This window comes from Sminthopsis crassicaudata, chromosome 4, assembly GCF_048593235.1.
Source record: "Sminthopsis crassicaudata isolate SCR6 chromosome 4, ASM4859323v1, whole genome shotgun sequence".
Lineage (NCBI taxonomy): Eukaryota > Metazoa > Chordata > Mammalia > Dasyuromorphia > Dasyuridae > Sminthopsis > Sminthopsis crassicaudata.
In genome coordinates this window covers 306,860,732-306,881,472 of record NC_133620.1, presented here as the reverse complement: position 1 = coordinate 306,881,472, position 20,741 = coordinate 306,860,732, and the positions used below count along the sequence as shown (strand labels likewise).

The window sequence follows — 20,741 nt, the reverse complement described above, 5'->3', positions numbered from 1 at the left end:
TTTAATAATTATTTTTAGTTTTCAAGTCACATTTAAAAAAAATTATCTGTTCTTCCATTACAGCACCCCACCTCTCAATTAATATAGCTAAATCAAATCCAAACAAACCACTCAATATGTGGTTACATAGTCAGGTAAAACAAAGTTCCTCAAGTCTGAAATAATCAATCAATATTAAGTACCTGCTATGTGCCAGCACTGTAAAAGCACTTGGAATTAAAAAAGAGGCAAAAAATCATTCTTGTCTTAAAAGAACTTACAGTCTTGTCAAGAAGACAACATGCAAACACATACATGTAAAGCAAGCTAAATACAGGATAAACAGGAAATAATTAGGAGAAGTAAATACTAGATTAAGAAGGATGGAGAAAGCTTCTATTAGAAGAAAAGATTTTTGTTGGGACTTAAAAAGCAAAAGAGGTCAGAAGGTGAAGTGGAGGAAGGAGAATATTCTAGGAATGGAAGACAGAAAAATGCTGAGTCAAGACATGGAGTATCTTGTTGTAGAATAGCCAGAAAGCCAGCATTGCCAGATCAAAAGTATGTGCCAGGAAATTAAGTGTAAAAAGACTGGAAAGTGGGGGTAAGTTACAAGGGCTTTGAATGTCAATGAGAACAGTTGATTCTTAATTCTGGTGGCAATAAGGAGCCACTAGAGGCTGCTATAGGGTGCAGTGGTAGAGTGCCAGCCTGAAGTCAAGAGTTCAAATCCAACCTCAGAATTTTAGTTGTGTGACCCTGAGCAAATCATTTAACCCCTAATGCCTCAGCAAAAAAAAATTAAAATCACTTTAGTAGCTAAATGGAGAATACGTTTGAGAGGGACAGACATAAGGCAAGCAGACCAACCTTATAAAAGTTCCAGTGTTATATGGATTTGTTCTATAGTGGTGGCAGTGCCAGAAGAGAGAATGTGGTGTATTTGAGAGATATTATTACAAAGATGAAACTGACAAGCCTTAACAACAGATTGGGGGGAAGAGGAAGAGAGAGAGAGAGAGAGAGAGAGAGAGAGAGAGAGAGAGAGAGAGAGAGAGAGAGAGAGAGAGAGAGAGAGAGAGAGAGAGAGAGAGAAAGAGACAGAGAGAGAGAGAAACAGAGAGACAGAAAGAGACAGAGACAGAGAGACAGAAAGAGACAGAGACAGAGAGACAGAAAGAAAGAAGAAAGAGACGAGACCAAGAGACAGAGAAGAAAGAGAGAGAGAGAGAGAGAGAGAGAGAGAGAGAGAGAGAGAGAGAGAGAGAGAGAGAGAGAGAGAGAGAGAGAGAGAAACATACCTGGAGGACTGGAGGATGGTGTTGTCCTTTATAATAATAGGGGAAAATGAGGGAAAGGAGAATTTAGGGGAAAGATAATTCGATTTTGGACACTAAGTCTTTCTGTATTTTTAAATTTGTCACCACATTTCTGATGACATTTGTCATCAGAAAGTAAATGATATATTTCATCATCATTCTTTTTGGATTTGCAGTTTATCATAGCATTGATCCAAGTTCTAACTCCCAAATTGTTTTTCTCTGTAAATGTTGGGTTAGTGTATAAAATTGTTTTAGTTCTCTTTCATTTCACTCAGCATAAGTTAGGTCATAAAGATCTTCCCAGTGACTTCTGAAATTGTTCATTTCATCATTTCTTATGGTAATATTCTTATGGCAATATTCTATTGTGTCATTTATCACAATTTAGCCATTTTTAAATATAATACTTTTTAGTTTCCAAATTTTGGTTACCATAAAAAAGCTGATAAATTTTTGCATATATAGATTTCTACCCCCCACATCTTTTTATTTCTTTAGGGTATAAGTAATATAATTGGATCACAGGGTATATACAATTTGCTGATTTTGTGGGTATGGTTCCAAATTGCATTTCAGAATGACAAAAGTGCATTAATGTATGTCTTTTTGCACAGCTTGACAACATTTATTGTTTTCCTCTTTTGTCATCTTTTCCAGTCTGATATGTGAGAGATAGAACTTCAAAGCTGGCTTAACTTGCATTTCTCTAATTGTTAGTGATTTGGAACATTTTTCATATGGTTGGATTTCTTCCTTTATTGGGGAATGGATCTTTTAAGTTTGAATCAGCTCCTTATGTGTATTGGAAATGAAACTTTTATTAGAGAAACTTACTGCAAAAAATTTCTCTCCTGGTTACTTGTTTCTTTTCTAATTTTACTGCATTAAATTTGTTTGCAAACAATTAAAAATCATCAAAATTGTCCATTTTGACTTGGGACCTGCCTTAACTCTTTTTGAACTCTTCTACCATAAATCCACAAGATAATTTCTTCCTTGTTCCTTTGGTTTATGATATGATTTTAAAATATATTTAAGTTATGCATGCATGTAGAGCTTATCCTTGGTATATGATATTTTGCATTGGTCTATATCCAATTATTCTTAGATAATTTTCCTAGCAGTTTTTGTCAAATGATTAGTAGTAATTAGGATCTCTGAGTTTATCAAATAATACACTATAATTGATTTTGTATGCTGTGTCCCTAATCTCTGTCTGTCTGAATGTGTTTCTCTCTCACACACACAAATACATATCACCAAATTGTTTTATACTTCTTCGTCTTAGTTTGAGACCTGAGACCTGAAAAAAGACCTGCTTTTTTCCCATTTTTTTTTCAGTATTTTCTTTGAGAGTCTTTTATTTTTCCTCCCTCTTTGTTCTTCTGGAAGTTTCCTCTTTATTTTTTTGGAAATTTTATTACTATAGTACGGAAGAAGTAACTTGATTTATATGACATTGCATTACATAGAATTGGCCCAACCTTCCAATGAACAATTAATGCTTCTTCAATAATTTAGGTCTGTATTTCTGTAAAGAGTGATAGTTAGAAATACACAGTGCTTGGATGAATCCTGGTATATATGCTCCCAAGTGTTTTATAGCTCCTATAGCTATTTTGAGTAAAATTTCTCTTCCAGTACTTTCTGGGTTTTGTTTAATAAAGGAATGCTAGTGATTTATGTGGGCTTATTTCATAGCCTGCATATTTATGAGTTTTTTATTATTTCAATTAATATTGCTATAAATTTTATTCATTTTAGAGTTTTCTAATTATATAGCTTCATATTATCTGCAAGTTTCCTTTCTGCCTACATTTATTCCCTGATTTTTTTTTTTATTATTTTACAGTACTATATCAAATAATAGTGGTGATGATGAGCATTCTCTTCACCTTATTGGAAATTCTTCTACCTTTTCTCCACTATATATAATGTTCACTCTGAAACTTAAGACATATATTATTTTGATAATTTATACAGTGTTTTAATAGAAACATGTATTGGATTTTATCAAGCCTCTTCAGCATTCATTGATAGGTCTAATAGTTTTTATTATAAATATTACTGGCATGATTTATTTTATTTATTATAGTCTCTGTGTTGAGCCAGGAGCTTTCTTGGTATATAGACTCAACTTTTGTTATAATGTTTAATCTAACTAACTGTTATTGTTTACATGCTTATAATTTTTGCATCAATATTCACTAGGGATATTGGTCTGTAGTCTTCTCGCTCTACTTTGTGTTTTTTTGATTTAGAAATAAAGTCTATATTTGCACTGTAAAAAATCAAAAGAGGAGCAGTTAAATGGTACAGTGGATAGAACACCAGCTCTGAAGTCAGGAGGACCTGAGTTCAAATCTGGCCTCAAACACTTAACACTTCCTAGTTGTGTGACCCTGGGAAAGTCACCTAACACCAATTGCCTCAGAGAAAAAAACATAAGGATGTCTTATTATTGCAATTATTGTTATTTATGTAATTTTGGAGTTTGTTACTGTCTGTTCATATGCTTTAACCATTTATCAGTTGGAGAATGGCTTGATTTCTTATAAATTTGAGTCAATTCTCTATATTGTTTGGGAATGAGGCATTTATCAGCACCTTTAACTGTAAAGATGTTTTCCCCAGTTTATTGCTTCCCTTCTAATCTTGTCTGCTTTAGTTTTGTTTGTACAAAAGCTTTTTAACTTGATATAATCAAAACTTTCTATTTTGTGATCAATAATGATTTCTAGTTCTTCTTGGTCACACAAGAGGTAAACCTATTATTTATAATCTCATTCTTTATGCCTAGATCATGAATCCATTTTGATCTTATCTTGATATAGGTGTTAAGTGTGGGTCAATGCCTAGTTTCTGCCATACTAATTTCCAATTTTCCCAGTAGTTTTTGTCAAATAGTGCATTCTTATCCCCAAAGTTGGGGTCTTTGGGTTTGTCAAACACTAGATTGTTATAGTTATTGACTATTTCGTCCTGACTAATTCATGAACCTAACCTACTGGACTTATATCCCAAAGAGATATTAAAGAAGGGAAAGGGACCTGTACATGCAAAAATGTTTGTGGCAGCCCTTTTTGTAGTGGCTAGAAACTGGAAAATGAAAAGATGCCCATCAATTGCAGAATGGCTGAATAAATTATGGTATATTAATGTTATGGAATATTACTATTCTATAAGAAATGACCAGCAGAATCAATACAGAGGGGCTTGGAGAGACTTACATGAATTGATGCTAAGTGAAATGAGCAGAACCAGGAGATGATTTTATACTTCAACAACAATACTATATGAGGATCAATTCTGATGGAAGTGACTATCTTAAATAATGAAAGGATCCAAATCAATTCTAATTCATCAGTAATAAACAGAACCAGCTACACCCAGCAAAAGAAAACTGGGAAATAAGTGAGAAATACAACATAGCATTTACACTTTTTCTGTTATTGTTTGCTTGCATTTTTGTTTTTCTTCCCTGTTGGAATACATGGGAACCATCTGACAGTGGCTGCTAGAGTTCCAACCCAGAACGGATCTCCTCTTGTGAGAGGATGATACAAGGAGACTGAGAAGCAGTTGCTGTTCTCTGACCTCTCTGACTGAGAGGTCGTTGCATTGTCTGACCTCTATTCTCTTCCCTCTGCCTCCAATTTGTCTCATTCCCAATCTGCAACACTTGTGTCAGCAAAGGCTGCCCTGCAACTCCTTCAGATATTATGATCCACAGCTGTGGAGGCTCTTGGAGAACTGACCTATCCCTTAACACGTCCCAGGTTATTTTTACCTTCTTTCTAAATCTGATTTTTCTTTTGTAGCAAGGCAACTGAAAATATGTATACATATATTTTATTTAACATATATGGGACATGTATGGGACTATCTGCCATCTAGGGGAGGGAGTGGAGGAGTAGAGAGAAGGAGGGGAAAAGTTGGAACAGAAGTTTTTATAAGGGTCAATATTGAAAAAATTACACATGCATATGTTTTGTCAATTAAAATCTATAATTAAAAATATGGCTGCAGAGAAAAAAAAATCATGTAGTCAAAATTAATCATTTTATCTCCTATAAACAGAAAACTGAGTAGGATAGGAAGAATCTTTAAAGAAGGTTTTTTCTCTGATAAAGGGATTATTTCTCAAATATAGAAGAAAAGAAAAAAATCAAAGGCATCAATCATCACATAAGAAAGCTCTAAATCATGAATACAAATTAACAGTAAACTTTGAGGCACCACCTCATAGTCATCAGATTGTCTAAGATTACATAGAAGGAAAATAGCAAATGCTAGAGGAGATATGGGAAAATAGCTACTATTGAACTATTATTGGTGCGTGAACTAGTCAAGACATTCTAGAAAGTAATTTGGAACAATGCCTCCCAAAATCTATTAAATTGTGCATATTCTTTGTCCCAACAATAATGCTACTAGTTCTATACCCCAAATATAAAAAGGAAAAGGGCCCATACAAAAATATTCATAGCAGATCTTTTTGTTGTAGCAAAGAACTGAAAACAGAAAATGGTCATCAATTGGGAAATGACTAAACAAGTTTTGGTATATGAATATGATGAAAAACTATTGTGTTATAAAAATAGGAAAACTTGGGAAGACTCATGAACATTATGCAAAGTAAAATGAGGAGAACCATTATATAGTAATTTTGTAAAAGTGAATTGTGAAAGACAACAACTCTGATCAACAGAATGACCCACCGTAATTCCAAAGGACTCATAATGAAAAATGTTATTTAAATCTAGATACAGAACTAATACCTCATAGTGCAGATTGAGACATAGTTTTATTTCTTTTTCTTTAGTTATTTTTTTTAAAGAAAAAATTTGTTTTGTTGAACTTCAAATTTGTAATGGATTCTTTCTTGACTTCACAATGGGTAGGGGCAGAGATTGCGGAATGGAAGAGAATCTGGAACTGAAATTAAATTGTTTTTAAAATCTCTTAGTAATAGGGGAGTGTTGTATGGGAGTATTAGTGTCAGTGGCTTTCCAGAATAGCCAGAGCAATTCATATTTCCAACTAATAGTGTATTAGTATTAGCCTGCCATCCAACACTTTCAAAAAACTATTGATTTTTTTTCTCCATCATACTTGTCAATATATTGGATATAAGATAGAACTCAAAAGTTGTTTTAAATTGCACTTTTTGTTCATATTCCTTAACCATTTATTTGTTGAGTGAATCTAATTCCTAAGTATTTGAACCAGTTCTTTATGCATCTTGTTTATCAGATCTTTACCTGAGAATCTTGTGACGATTTTATCTCAGCTAATTGTTTCCCTTCTGTTTTAGATGCATTATTCAGAAACATTTCAATTTTATATTATCAAAACTACATTTTAAAGTAGTAAATTTAGCAATACACAGACTTGGGTTCAAATTCTCCATTACACACTTAATAGATGAATGATACTTTTCAGGTCACTTCAGTGTGTCTCTTTTTTCTCTTCTCCAAAATGTGGGGGTTGAACTTGTTATTGCATAAGTTCCTTTTCAATCCTAAATCTTTAATTGAGTCTGTCATTCTCTTTATTCTTTTATCATGTTCTCCCTTTTTCAAGTATACTTCCTGATATTCTCATTTGCTTATGATAAAGCTTTTATATATGGATTATGTATTGTTATGGCATATGTGGTTTGATATTGATCTAAACGCAATTTCTGTCAGACTACTTTCCACTTTTGTCAACAGTACATATTTAGAAGTTTGAATCTTTAGACTAACTGCATTTGCTTATGTATGTTGTATTCCAATTTATGAAATTTTCAATTTTTAACAGGCACAAAATAACTTTGCCTTGTCATGGTAGAGAGGGTTTGTATAGCTCAACAAAATTTTGAGCTATTCCATGTAATTAATGTTACCCAACATGGACAGATCATTCTGGAGATGTCTGACAAAAGATCATTCAGTGGAGAAAGAATTGGCAAAGAATTCCAATATCTTTGCCAAGAAAATCCTATCCAAAGTATTTAAATGATAAAAGATACAATACTATACAATACAATACAACCCTTGAGGTTGGAAGATGTTCAACACACTTCTGGGGAAGCATGGAGAATAACTAACTATAAAAGTAACTAGTACTAGTGAAGCAGCTGGAGCAAAGCCAAAAGGAAGATTGGCTGCAGATGTGTCTGTGTAATGAAAGTCTGATGCTATAATGATCAATATTGCATAAGAACTTCAATGTAAGAAATATGAAGTAAACTAAGCTGGATGCAGACAGATGGAAAGATCAAATACTGACATCTTAGGTGTCAGTGAACTTAAATGAATGGGAATATGTGAGTTTAATTTAGATGATAATCACACACAGACATACACACACATACACATATACACAAATAAACAATTCTGTGCAAGAATCCCTTAGAAGAAAGGAATAGCCATCATAGTCAATAAAAGGATGAGAAAAGCAGTAGAGGAGTATTATCTGAAAAATGACAGAATGATAGGCAAACCATTACACATAATGCTTTAACCATTGATGCTGAAGAGATCAAAGTTCATGAGTTCTATGAAACTTTTTCTTCTAGAAAAAACATTTTAAAAAGATGTTCATCATGGGGAATTAGAATGCTAAGGTAGGAAATCAAAAGATAATGGGAATAACAGGAAAGTTTGGCCTTGTAGTACAAAATTGAGCAGGATAGAAACCAATAAAGTTTTCTCAAGATAACTTTCTGTTTATTAAGATTTGAGGCTTTCTGTACTGTTTTATATTATTGAAATTTGTTTAGTAACTTTAGTAAGTTTAAAGTTTAAGTTTTAAGTAATGTTTGGATTTTATTAAAAAAAAGATAACTTGTTGGTTATAGCAAACCCTCTTTTTCAACAACTCAAAAAGTGATTATTTATGGACATCAGTAGATAATTAATATAAAAATCTAATTGATTGTATATTTTGCAGCCAATAATGCAGAAGCTCTATTCTGTCAGCTAAAATAAGACCTTAAGCTGAGTGTGGTTCAGATCATAAGCTTCCTATTGCAAAATTTAGACTTTAATATAAGTAGGAAAAAACATTAGACTATATATATATATATATATATGATCTAAAAACATCCTTTATGAATATGGAGTACAAATAATAAATAGATATGAGGAATCTACTAGACAGAAAGTCTGAAGAACTTATGGATAGAGGTAAAGAGATTCATGACATTTTATAGAAAGCTGCAAAAAAACCTAAAGATAAAGAGCAAGAAAGCAAAAAAAAAAAAAGCAAGAAAAGCCTCTGGTGAGGCTTTACAAAAGGAAAGAAAAGGGAAATTATATATATATATATATATATATATATATATATATATATATATATATGCATATATATATATATATATGTATATATATATACACACACACACACACACACACACACACACACACATACATATGTGTGTAAATGTTCAGAACTGAACGTAGAACAATCAGCTCTCAGGAATCAGTTCAAACTAGTATAAGCATAGTCCTGGTTGGGTCGGGACATACAGGGCTTTAAAAGTCCACAGAAGAGTTTATATTTCATTCTATTAGCAATAGAAAGCCATTGGGATTGGCTGAATAAAGGAATTATATTTACTTTGGCAACAATGTATTGCTTTTTCTATCCTTATTAATTCCATCTGAAGATTAAAATACAAAACTATATGCTCTCCCAAGATGTTTACCCACTGTCATAGAGTAAATCAAAAATAGGTTCCAAATTGAGGAGGAATTTTCTGATGAGATCCTTTAGAAGCTCTTATTTGTAAAAAAAAAAAAAAAATTAACAAAAACAAAAATGAAAATTGCACTGATATCATCCATTGTGGGTTAAATCAAAATTATTAAAAAAAGGAAAAAACAGCTACATGAATATTGCCTATTGTTTAACTATGATGTGCAGTTGTATAGACAGCAAAATGAATTAAAAAGGTGTGTATATTGTGTATATTTACATCCATGTATGTATATACGTATACATATGTATTTTACACATATACATACATACATATACACATGTACATATATGCATGTGTATACCACTGCACACACACATATGAAAATGAGATGGATTGCTTTTGGAAAATTATAATATTATTTTAATGACCCCAAGCTTCTCCCTGCAATTTTTATGGTTTCATAAAATAAAACATAAAAAAATGAAAATAAGCATCATTCTGAGGGCAATGGAAAAGTGTATGTTGGGTATGGGTGGGCATAATATAAATAAGGCAATATAAGTAAGAAATATATAAAGGAGGTTATCAAAGGAATCTATTATTTAAAAAGGTAGTTAAATGTAGTAAGGGCAAGGAATTACTGATATACAGCCTATTGTTACCATATCAAAATTAAACAAAGTAGGATATGCAACACGTTGGATGCTCCCCCTTATACCCATCTCACCCTGGTGAACTTATGGGAGTATCTGGATAAGATTCACACACAGGAGGAGCAAACTGATATTGGTTATGATATATATTGTTGATGAAAATTCTCATATCTAATCACAAATCCATTTGTTGAAGTATAAAACATGCTAGAAAGTCAAATGAACAGTAGACAAAACTTAATAGATATAAAGTAAAAATGTGTTCTTTAAAAAACAAGAAATTTTCAGACCATATTTAGAGTATTTGAAATAGGAAATTACTATATAGCTGTTTACCCAGGACATCTTTGCATGTGCTGCCTCCACTGCCTGAATTTCTTTCTATCAGGGCCAGAACCTCTGAATCCTAGAAATCATGAAGCTATGTCTCCAACATTCTGAGGAAATTAATCAATCTATCTTTGAAACCATTTCACCATTTCACAAAGTTCTCTTGGAAGAATTAAAAAAGGACCTTAAAAGATAGTTAGAAGGAAAATGAAGAAAGGAAATGAGATGTTTGCAAGAGGGTATGGAAAAGGAAAACTAGAAATTATCAGAAGAAAACTCCTTAAAAATAGACTTGGTGAAATGAAAAAAGCATATAACTCTTTACAAAATAGATATGAAAAAGAAACCAATTCAATGAAAAACAAAATCTGTGAAATGGAAAAAATGAAATGTACAAAAAACACTTCATATAAAAATAGTTCAATTGGCCAAATGCAAAAGTAGATAAAAAACCTAATTGAAGAAAATAATTCACCAAAAACTACACTTGAACAAATGGAAGTGAATGAGTCAATGAGATATCAAGAATCAGTTAAACAAAATCAGAAAGAAATTTAAAAAACAGAAGAAAATGTAAAATACTCCTTGGAAAAACAACTGATCTTGAAAAATAGATCTAGAAGAGACTAAGAATAACTATACTTCATGAAAACCATAATAAAGAAAGAGCCCAGACACCATCTTTCAGGAAATCATCATGGAAAACTGCCTGGATGTCCTAGAACCAGAGGATAAAATAGCCATTGGAAGAATTCACTAATCACCTTCTGAAAGAGAACCCAATATAAAATGAAAACACCAAGGAACATTGTAGCTAAATTTCAGAATTATCAAATCAAGGAGAAAATATTATAAGCAGTTAGAAAGAAACAATTCAAATATCGAGGAGCCACAATCAGGATTTTCCAGGACCTAGCAGCTTCCATGTTAAAAGCCTGAAAGGCATGGAATCTGGTATTCTGAAAAGCAAAAGAACTTGGATTGCAGCCAAGAATCAATTAACCCCAATTGCCTCAGAAAAAAAAAAAAAAAAAAGAATGAGTGTGGAAGACAACAAAGCACAGACATAATCAATCAATAATTTCATACAAGATCATGACAGCAATGAGAAAACATACCAAAATTTGTGGGATGCAGCCAAAGAGGAAATTTTATATCTCTAGATGCTTACATGCATAAAACAGAGAAAGAGAAGATCAATGAATTTGACTTGCAACTAAAAAATCCAGAAAAAGAATAAATTAAAAATAAAAGGGAAGATTAATAAAATTGAAAGAACACGAGAGAATAAAACTAAGAGTTGGCTTTATGAAAAAACTGACAAAATAGAGAACCTTTAGTTAATTTGATTAGAAAAAAGAAAGAAGAAAAGAAAAATTTTAGTCTCAAAAAATGAAGAAGAAATTAGAGCACTGTCAATAAATTTGATAATTGAATTGAAATGGAGGAAAATCTAGAAAAATATAGATTGCTCAGATTAACAGGAGGAAATAAAAAAAAGGAAAGAGGAAAATCAAATTGTTAGTCTTAATAATGAAAAGGGGGATCTTTCCACCAATGAAGAGGTAATTAGACCAATAATGAGTTACTTTGCCCAACTTTGTGCCATATGAAATCTTAACCCTGAATGATTGGAAATCCACAGCTAGGACATGTTTTAGAACCTGGACAAAACTTGGTGTGGTTTTCAGAGTTTCATGAATTATGTAAGTTCCAAGTCATACGCAATATGGAAACAGGAGTTAACACACAATTCACTTTTGAGCAATTAGCTGGTAAATCCCCAACTGGAAAAAATATTAAATGCTCTTGGATAAGAGGCAAGCAAATATAATAAAAATGACAATACTATCTAAACTAATCTATATATTTAGTGCTATACCAATCAGACTCCCAAAAAACTATTTATTTTTATTTTTTTTATTAATTTTTTAATTATAAAATTTTTGACAGTATATATGAGTAATTTTTTTATAACATTATCCCTTGTATTCATTTTTCCAGATTTTCCCCTTCCTCCCTCTACTACCTCCCCTAGATGACAGGCAATCTCATACATTTCACATGTGTTACAGTATAACCTAGATATAATATATGTGTGTAAATCCAATTTTCTTGTTTCACATTAAGTATTGGAATCTGAAGGTATAAGTAACCTGGGTAGATAGACAGTAGTGCTGATATTTTACATTCAATTCCCAGTGTTCCTTCTCTGGGTGTAGTTGTTTCTGTCCATCATTGATCAGCTGGAAGTGAATTAGATCTTCTTTATGTTGAAGATATCCACTTCCATCAGAATACATCTTCATACAGTATTTTTGTTGAAGTGTATAGTGATCTTCTGGTTCTGCTCATTGCACTCAGCATCAGTTGATGTAAGTCTCTCCAAGCCTTTCTGAATTCATCCTGTTGGTCATTTCTTAGAGAACAATAATATTCCATAGACTTCATATACCATAATTTACCCAACCATTCTCCAATTGATGGACATCCATTCATCTTCCAATTTCTAGCCACTATGAAAAGAGCTGCTACAAACATTTTGGCACACACAGGTTCCTTTCCCCTCTTTAGTATTTCTTTGGGATATAATCCCAATAACAGCAATGCTGGGTCAAAGGGTATGCACAGTTTGATAACTTTTGGGGCATAGTTCCAAATTGCTCTCCATAATGGCTGGATTCTTTCACAACTCCACCAACAATGTATCAGTGTCCCAGTTTTCTCACATTCCCTCCAACATTGATCATTATTTGTTCCTGTCATCTTAGCCAATCTGACAGGTGTGTAGTGATATCTCAGAGGTGTTTTAATTTGCATTTCTCTGATCAGTAGTGATTTGGAACACTCTTTCATATGAGTGGATATAGTTTCAATTTCATTATCTGAGAATGTCTGTTCATATCCTTTGACCATTTATCAATTGGAGAATGGTTTGATTTCTTATAAATTAAGGATCAATTCTCTATATATTTTGGAAATGAGACCTTTATCAGAACCTTTAACTGTAAAAATATTTTCCCAATTTGTTACTTCCCTTCTAATCTTGTTTGCATTAGCATTGTTTGTACAGAAACTTTTTAGTTTGATATAATCAAAGTCTTCTATTTTGTGATCAATAATGATCTCTAGTTCTCCTCTAGTCATAAATTACTTCCTCCTCCACAGGTCTGAGAGGTAGACTATCCCCTGTTCCTCTAATCTATTTATGATCTCATTCTTAGCAGACTGGATCAAAAGTCAGAACCCTACAATATGTCGTTTACAGGAAACACACTTAAAGCAGGGAGATACATATAGAGTAAAGGTAAAAGGTTGGAGCAGAATCTATTATGTTCAGGTAAATCCAAAAAAGCAGGGGTAGCCATCCTTATCTCAGATCAAGCAAAAGCAGAAATTGATCTAATTAAAAGAGATAAGGAAGGAAACTATATCCTGCTAAAAGATAGCATAAACAATGAAGCCATATCAATACTAAACATATATGCACCAAGTGGTGTAGCATCTAACTTTCTAAAGGAAAAGTTAAGAGAGTTGCAAGAAGAAATAGCCAAAAAACTATTTTAATGACCTAGAAAAAATAACAAAATTCATCTGGAAGAACAAAAGATCAAGAATTTCAAGGAAATTAATGAAAAAAAAATCAAATGAAGGTGGCCTAGCTGTAGCAGATCTAAAATTATATTATAAAGCAGCAGTTGCCCAAACCATTTGATATTGTCTAAGAAATAGACTAGCTGATCAGTGGAAAAGGTTACATCCAAAGGACAAAATAATCAATAACTTTAATAATCTAGTGTTTGACAAACTCAAGGACCCCAGCTTTTGGGATAAGAACTCAATGTTTGACAAAAATTGCTGGGAAAATTGGAAATTAATATGGCAGAAACTAGGCATTGACCCACACTTAACACCGTACATCAAGGTCAGGTCAAAATGGGTTCATAACCTAGGCGTAAAGAATGAGATTATAAATAAATTAGAAGAACATAGGATAGTTTACCTCTCAGATCTGTGGAAGATGAATGAATTTATGTCCAAAGAAGAACTAGAGATCATTATTGATCACAAAGTAGAAAACTTTGATTATATCAAATTGAAAAGTTTTTGTACAAACAAAATTAATGCAGAAACATTTTTACAATCAAAGGTTCCAATAAAGGCCTCATTTCTAAAATATATAGAGAATTGACTCTAATTTATAAGAAATCAAGCCATTCTCCAATTGATAAATGGTCAAAGGATATGAACAAACAATTTAAGAAAACTCTGAGATATCACTACACATCTGTCAGATTGGCTAGAATAACAGGGAAAGATAATGCAGAATGTTGAAGGGGATGTGGGAAAACAGGGACACTGAATCATTGTTGGTGGAATTGTGAATACATCCAGCCATTCTGGAGAGCAATTTGGAACTATGCTCAAAAAGTTATCAAACTGTGCATACCCTTTGACCCAGCAGTGTTACTACTAAGCTTATGTCCCAAAGAGATCTTAAAGAAGGGAAAGAATGTGTAAGAATATTTGTGGCAGCCCTCTTTGTGGTGGACAGAAACTGGAAACTACATGAATGCCCATCAATTGGAGATTGGATGAATAAATTGTGGTATATGAATATTATGGAATATTATTGTTTTGTAAGAAATTACCAACAGGATGATTTCGGAGAGGCCTGGAGAGACTTACATGAACTGATGCTGAGTGAAATGGGCAGGACCAGGAGATCGTTGTATAATACTATAACAACTATACTATATAATGATCAATTCTGATGGACGTGGCCATTTTCAACAATGAGACAAATCAGTTCCAATGGAGCAGTAATGCACTGAACCAGCTACACCCAGCAAAAGAACTCTGGGAGATGACTATGAACCGTTACATAGAATTCTCAATCCCTCTATTTTTGTCTGCCTGCATTTTGGATTTCCTTCACAGGGTAATTGTACACTATTTCAAAGTCTGATTCTTTTTGTATAGCAAAGCAACTATTTGGATATATTGTATTTAATTTATACTTTAACATATTTAACATGTATTGGTCAATCTGCCATCTGCGGGGGGAGGTGAGGAGGGGGGAAACGAGGGTAAAAATTAGAACAAAAGGTTTGGCAATTGTCAGTGTTGTAAAATCACCCATGCATATATCTGGTAAATAAAAACTATTTTAAAATTTTTTAAAAATTGGGGCAGCTAGGTGGCACAGTGGATAGAGCACCAGCCTTGAATTCAGAAGGACCAGAGTTCAAATATGAGCTCAGACACTTAACACTTTCTAGCTGTGTGACCCTGGGCAAGTCACTTAACCCCAGCCTCAGGAAAAAAAAAAAAGAAAAAGAAAAAAGAAAGAAATTTTTTTAAAAATTAAAAAAAAAACAAAACAAAAAACTCCAAGTTCTTAACTTTCATCTTTACTAATGAATGAGAAAAAAACTGGACAACTTAGTATAAAAATATATATATCTATTTGGCCTCAAGAGCATACTATACCTCACATCCTATCCAGTCATCTACCAGGCCATCTTGTTATGTGCCTCTTGCTACATTTATCACTTCCCTTGCCATTGTACTTGTCCTCTTGCATTCCACCTCTTGCTCTGGATAATTTAATCAAATAAATGTATGTATGTATGCATAATGCATGTATATTCTGCATATGTATACATATGCATGTATTTATATATAAAGGCACAAACATTCCATTGTACATTTACATGCACATATGTCTACATTTATGTAATACAGATGTGTACATATGCATTCCTGCATGTACATACATGTGATGTATATCCAAAAATATACTCATACAGTTTTCTCCTACTAGATTGTGAGCTCTTTGAGATCAGGAGCTATTTTTCTTTTTGAATTTTTCTTTTTGAATTTGTATTCCCAGGGCTTAGTATACAAACTGGCACAAAGCAAGTGCTTAATAAGTGCTATTTTTCTATTCATTCATACTATATATAAGCACATTTATATTTTAGATAATGATTAGATGTTTCATTTATTTTCTGCTAAATAGGGATAATCCTAGTTAAAATAGTAGAAATGATGTAGTAGACAGTTTGTCTTCTAATTATCAACTTTCTTTTTCTGTGCCTTCAATCCTTTTTCTTCACACTTCCCTTCTTCTCCCCTCCCTATCTAACAATGCTTAATCTTGTCACATTCATTTTCCCTTTTTATAATTGCTTTCTGTAAAGGTTATTAAAATTATATTCATACTGAAGATGTAAATGATCAATGAAGTTTATTCTATTGTCTTTCCCAAGAATGTTTGCATTTCATGGAAGATAAATCCAAATAAATGAATTTCCAATAGTGGAATTGTAGTAGAAGAGATAGTTTTAGGGTATGACATTCTTCTCTCATACCGTGAAATCACATAATTTAGGCAAGAACATTTATATAAAAATGTTGTGTGATATTTTAAATAGATATGTATACTGAACTGCTATATCTATTTTGTTAGATAATTAATTTTTTTTATTAGTAGCTAAGTGCCTTATTGTGATGGTGTAGTTGATTGCCTAAAGTTTTAGATATCTGCTATGATGATGACTCATCATCTTTTATTGAAATTGCATTTTATTTTCCATAATAAATAATTCCATTAATGTTTTCTTTTAATTAATTGTTGGCTTAAAAGAGTAAACAAAACTTACTGTCAAGAGTTGTTTTTCCACATCATCATGAACGAGATCAATGCCCATTCTTTTCTCTCTATGAAATAAACATTCTTCGGCTACCTATAAAAATAAAAGGAATCATTGAAGAATATTATTATCTATATGATAACTTTTATCTATATGATAAATGAATAATAGTCTTTTTTTAATTTTTAATTTTTTTTTTATTTTTTGCTGAGGCAATTGAAGTTAAGTGACTTGCCCAGGGTCACACAGCTGGGAAGTGTTAAGTATCTGAGGCTAGATTTGAACTCAGGTCCCCCTGAGTTCAGGGCCAGTGTGCCGTCTAGCTACCCCATTATTTTACTTTAATAATATTTTTAAAAATCCATTACAATCTATAGGAATTGTAAATATTATTTTTTTAAACTTTAATTATGTAAGTTCTGATCAATCTCTAATTAATTTGATGACCCTACATACACACACCACCCTACACTCCCCAGTTAACTAAGTGAGATTAGAAGGCATGGACCTTTATTAAGAAGGATACTTCTCATAGAGGTATATATGAACCTTAGCTCCATGACTTCAAGATGATTGGTGACTAAGAGCCAAGGAGGAAAGCTCCAGCTAAAAGTACCCATCAAGGTAAGCTGAGGTGCCAGCTTTGCCTTTTGTATTCTATGTCCCTTGGACCTACAATAAGGTGAAGAAGAGGTGATCTGCTTGTGCTTTTTTATTCATGAGGCCTAAGAGAGGACATTTCATAGATTGAATTCCTGGTTACTTTCTGCTTTCTGTTTCTTTTTTTTTTTTTTAGAAATGGATTCCCTTCCTAGGAAGCAATCATAATTATGAGTATGAAAGGCCTGGAATTCTTGAGTTGGTGTTAATATTCAGATTAGAGATGTTCCCTGCTACTAAACCACTTCTCAGATGAGAAAATAACTGTCAGCAGTATCATTCTGAACCAGAAAAGAATGAAAGACCACATGTGGATGATCAAAAGATCTAGACCTTGAGTGTTATTCTTAACAATAGAAAAATGAAATAAATGTGTACATGTGTACTTTAGTCATTTTTTGATGGAGGAGATAAATATTACATTTTAAGACTAAGGAAATACACAACCTCTAGCAATCTTTATGTAAAGATTAGGCACTCTTGGTATTATATTGTGCCACCAGTACTGTACTGTAGCACCGAGCTGAATATGAGAACCAGTAAGAACTGTTTTAACACTGATGAAAAGTAACTAAAGAAAAATTTTGAAATTAAATAAAATATTGGTAATAAAGTAAAAAGGGCATTTGGAACTTGCCCAAGTTTACAGAACAAGTATCAGAGTAGGTTACCTAACTCTGGCAGTTTTGTGAAAAGTCTACGTAGAAAAATGGACTAGGTCAATGGTTCTCAATATGTGTCTGAGAAACTATACTAATATATAACAAACATTGCTAATGCATAGTATTTAATCATTTTTAAGAGACATCTATGTAAAAAATAAAAAAAACCAGAAAAAACATCCCCCCTAAAACATTTGTGTACAAGCAAAAGCAATGTTATTCTTTCTTTAAATTCTGGCTTGTATTTGTGAGGGAGAAAACAATCTTTTTGAATTCTGGCTTATATTTGAGATTTTTATCATCTGACAGTAAGCAATAATCAAGATCCTTAAGTTTTATATATATATTATATATATATATACATATATATATATATATACACACACACATATATACATGCAATCTGATCAATAATGAAGACACAATTTTAAATTGCAGACTACAGAAAGGCAGAGATGACTTGAACAGAAGAGAAAGAATTGAATAATTAAGCCCAAGACCACTTATTGACTTTACCTCTATTTATCTCTATGATTTTACCTCTATCTTAATTGTTCATTTTATAGGCAGATTTGATTATTTAATGTTTTATATTGTGCTACAACATGACATTAATACTATTGTCTGTATATACATCTCATGTAGCAGATTATATTTTTCTGGAATATCTATCAGAAAGGATTATGCTAATTTTGTTTCATTGTATGATGTAACAGTGAATCTTTTCTCCATATTCGAAGGCACATTTGAGTAATTCTTCTGTATCCTAATCTACAAATGGATTAGATAAGTCATTTTTAGTTATGATAAATTATGATTAAGTGTATTATTTATGCTATCATTCATTTAGTTAAAGTATTTAAGTAGATACAAGAAGGTATCTACTGGATTGCAGTATGTAACAGAATAAATTTCACCACAAGATAAAATATTTACCTGAAGAGGTGCTTCTGTTTCAGCCACAGCTCTCTCCAACTTTTTCTTAACATCTGTAAGAGCATTTGTTTCTCCAATCATCTCATCCAACTCACGAATGATTTCTGATTTCCAAAATCCTATGTCATTGACTCTTTCTCCTAAGTTTTTGGTGCTACCTGATTGGGTATTTCTTGTTTGTTGATCTTTATCTTGAATCATCCGAGATGTATCTACTCTTAGTTTTTCTGCATTGTGTCTGGAACTTTCAGATGCTTTGTAATTTGTTACACTGGCTTTGTACCAATCATCTCGTGTATATTTTGTGAAAAGTCCTGCTCTATTAGAAACAAAGGGAAGGATCCTTTTCTCACCCAATCCCTCAGTTCCTCTGGATAATATAGCTAAAGTAGGTGAGTGAGAAGTTCCTTTACAATATGTGCTTGGTCTCCCTGAAAGGCTCAAGCTATGAGTCAAGGCATAGTTAGGAAATCGATTCTTATAACTTGAAGCCATGGTACTGATGGCTGGTAGAAAATTTGGAGGTGTTGGGCTAGGTTGAGCATAAGTTGCTGTTAAGGTAGATCCTAAAAGCTCCATGCTGGGACAGTCGTTGCCTAATTCTGTCCTGTATAAACCAAAACAGAAAAAAAAGATCATTTAGTTCTATAGTTAAAAACTAACATGTTTATCTTTATGCTGTATGATAATTCCTATTATTATTATAGGGTTATATACAGCTAAATATAGGTTAGAAAAGTTTTCTTTCTGATTATTACCTCTACTTTGATCATTTGTAACTAGATCCCAAATGTACACTTTGAATTTCTAAATACTCTCAGTATGAAAATACCATTTACTCACCAATAAGAAAAAATTCTATTGAATTAAACACAAATATATCATATTTTTCTTTAGAGCACATGTAAATAATTTATTTTGTAGTCAATAATAATTGTGATTAATTACTTCAATACAATGTCCAATCCTATACTGTTGAAATGTGCTTAAACCAAAAGTCATGCTGAATATATGAAACAAAAGTACTGTACTACTTTGTGTCTTCTTCAGCTAATCCTGCCCTGAGTTGATGATCTCAAATACTTTCAATTTAATTTTTAAAATATTAGTAACTTCTTAATATGTGTAAGGCTCTATGACACACAAAATTTTACAACAGTTCTTAACTTCAATGAAATCACAGGACATCCTCTACTTAGACAAATTTTGAATTGTGGCAAAGACTTCTCTAACTTTATTTCAGAAATTTAAGATTGAATTAATTGGCTTTTGGACCAAAGATCTCAAAATCTCATAGCCTGAGAAATAAGTTAGGAGCTACCTAGTTCATATCTATTTGAACAAGAACCCCATCTCCAAGGAGTAGATATCCAGTCTTCATTTAGAGATTTTTACAAAGGGAGCCCAATTCTACTTTTGGATGTTTCTAATTGTTACAAAGTTTTCCCTGGGAAACCTTCTGTAACTTCTACCCATTTTTTCCACGGTCTATCTTCTCAGGTCAATCCCTTTAAACACTTAAATATCCTCAATTTCCTCAACTGATGCTTATGTATTATGATCTTCAAGTTCTCTACCATCTTAATTCTCTTCTACATGAATAAGATGAAGTACTCAGAACTGAACGTAGTACTCCAGATGAGGTCTGACCTGAGTAGAGAACAATAACTCCAAATCATGATCCTCTGTCCCTACCTCCTCACAGGAACTTTGAACTCTGACTCTGAAAAGCCTCATACCTAGTGATCCACCATCTGAAAGGAATATGCCATAAGCTACACAGAATAAATTATTACTGGTGAAAGTTAGTATCTGGGAATGAATTAGAAGGACGATCTTGGCCTCTGTTT

At 32.5% G+C, this 20,741-nt stretch overlaps 1 protein-coding gene across 3 annotated transcripts in view; it reads right to left on the bottom strand.

Moving 5' to 3' along the window:
• Positions 1-20,741, bottom strand: part of TEKT3 (tektin 3) — a 56,353-nt gene that overhangs the window by 30,330 nt on the left and 5,282 nt on the right. For all 3 annotated transcript variants that reach the window (XM_074265058.1, XM_074265061.1, XM_074265059.1), the window contains exons 2-3: positions 18,892-19,498; positions 16,643-16,726 (exon numbers count right to left, since the gene is read on the bottom strand). In XM_074265058.1, coding sequence (XP_074121159.1) covers positions 16,643-16,726; positions 18,892-19,470 — 663 coding nt within the window. In that variant the 5' untranslated portion in view covers positions 19,471-19,498. The remainder of the gene's footprint in view (positions 1-16,642; positions 16,727-18,891; positions 19,499-20,741) is intronic.